Source organism: Hippocampus comes, unplaced genomic scaffold (assembly GCF_001891065.2).
Source record: "Hippocampus comes isolate QL1 unplaced genomic scaffold, H_comes_QL1_v1.1 C16917738, whole genome shotgun sequence".
In the NCBI taxonomy this organism is placed as follows: Eukaryota; Metazoa; Chordata; class Actinopteri; order Syngnathiformes; family Syngnathidae; genus Hippocampus; species Hippocampus comes.
The window spans coordinates 1-1,212 of NW_017841020.1; the positions used below are offsets into that span (position 1 = coordinate 1).

Genomic DNA, 1,212 nt, shown 5'->3' on the forward strand with positions numbered 1-1,212 from the left:
CCCCCCATCTCCTCAGCGCTCACTCCGGCACATCTGTTGTCCACATATGGTCGCAGTCACTGTGACCTCCACATATAGAGGACACGTCTAAAAAAGTATGAAGGACACTCACTCTCTCCTATGGTTTTCTGGATGAGGTCATGCTTGGCGTCGAGCTTAGTGATCAGGTTCCTGCCTTCAAGAAACTCCTTCAGCTTCTACACAACACACAGTACGAGGAGTGCATAGTTCAGGTGCGCGCAGAAGTGCAGTAAATCACAGCGCTCTATGAATCCACCCCCAAGCCGATAAGCCTCGATTCAAACCTGACACTGACCGTAAAGTAGAACTGTTCTGTCTCCTGTTGGTTGGCCCGCCTCTTGGCAAGGCTGGGCTTGCTGAGATAGGATTCACTGAACGTCGACTTGACGGACTCCATGCTGTTGCTGTGATGGAAGCAATCGGACACGTCATAGTCCTCCACTGTCACCATGTCCTGGATGGTGGACAGAGTGGCTTCCATGGTCTTCTTCACCTAATGAACAGCAGAGCGAGGGGAAGAATGAGCACGAAGAGGCATGTGAAGGCCTGTTGTAATGATCAAGGGGAAACTCATACTAACCTCTTCATTTTCTATCTTGAGTGTGGAGAGACGCGACTGAAGCTGCTGACACCTCTGGAGAAGCTCACTTTCCAGTGGCTGTTGTGCACACATGACGCCCATCTATACGCACACAAACACAAGTTTGTAGTTTGAAGTGCAGTGGGACCGCACTGCGTACTACAGAAACGGATACCGTGTCTCCCATGTGCGACTGGAAGTCAAAGCGAGCTGGCGGACAGAAGACATTGTTGTAGGTCTCCATCAGCTTCTGTTTGTCTCCGTTGGGCTCCAGACTTTCAGCGGCACCCTCCAGTGTCTCCAGACCAGTGTGCTTGGATACCTCTACATTCTGTTCCGCTGACAAGTAGGTCCTCAGGGCACGGTGGAGGCTGGCATGGTAGCCCAGGTCACAGCACTGTACAAAGACGAGTCAGTCATTGTGGTGAATGGGACTCGCAAGTGGTGTGAAATCACTCCACCGAGTGCCTCACACAGGTCTTTTGGTTTTCACGATGGTCTATTTGGTTGATCGCCACAAGCACAAAATGAAGTTTTAAGTGATGGAATTGGAGTGGAAGAGGCAAACACACATATTTTGGAAAATTAATCGATCGTCCTGTTAATTGTGG

At 50.2% G+C, this 1,212-nt stretch overlaps 1 protein-coding gene across 1 annotated transcript; it reads right to left on the reverse strand.

Moving 5' to 3' along the window:
* Positions 1-6: 6 nt before the first annotated feature.
* Positions 7-1,045, reverse strand: LOC109509494 (SLIT-ROBO Rho GTPase-activating protein 2-like). Its single transcript, XM_019859334.1, has 4 exons — positions 777-1,045; positions 602-703; positions 317-514; positions 7-197 (listed from the first exon to the last, which is right to left on the reverse strand). The coding sequence occupies exons 1-4, from the start codon at positions 843-845 to the stop codon at positions 57-59; spliced, it is 510 nt and encodes a 169-aa protein (XP_019714893.1). The 5' UTR covers positions 846-1,045; the 3' UTR covers positions 7-56.
* Between the last annotated feature and the right edge of the window lie 167 nt (positions 1,046-1,212).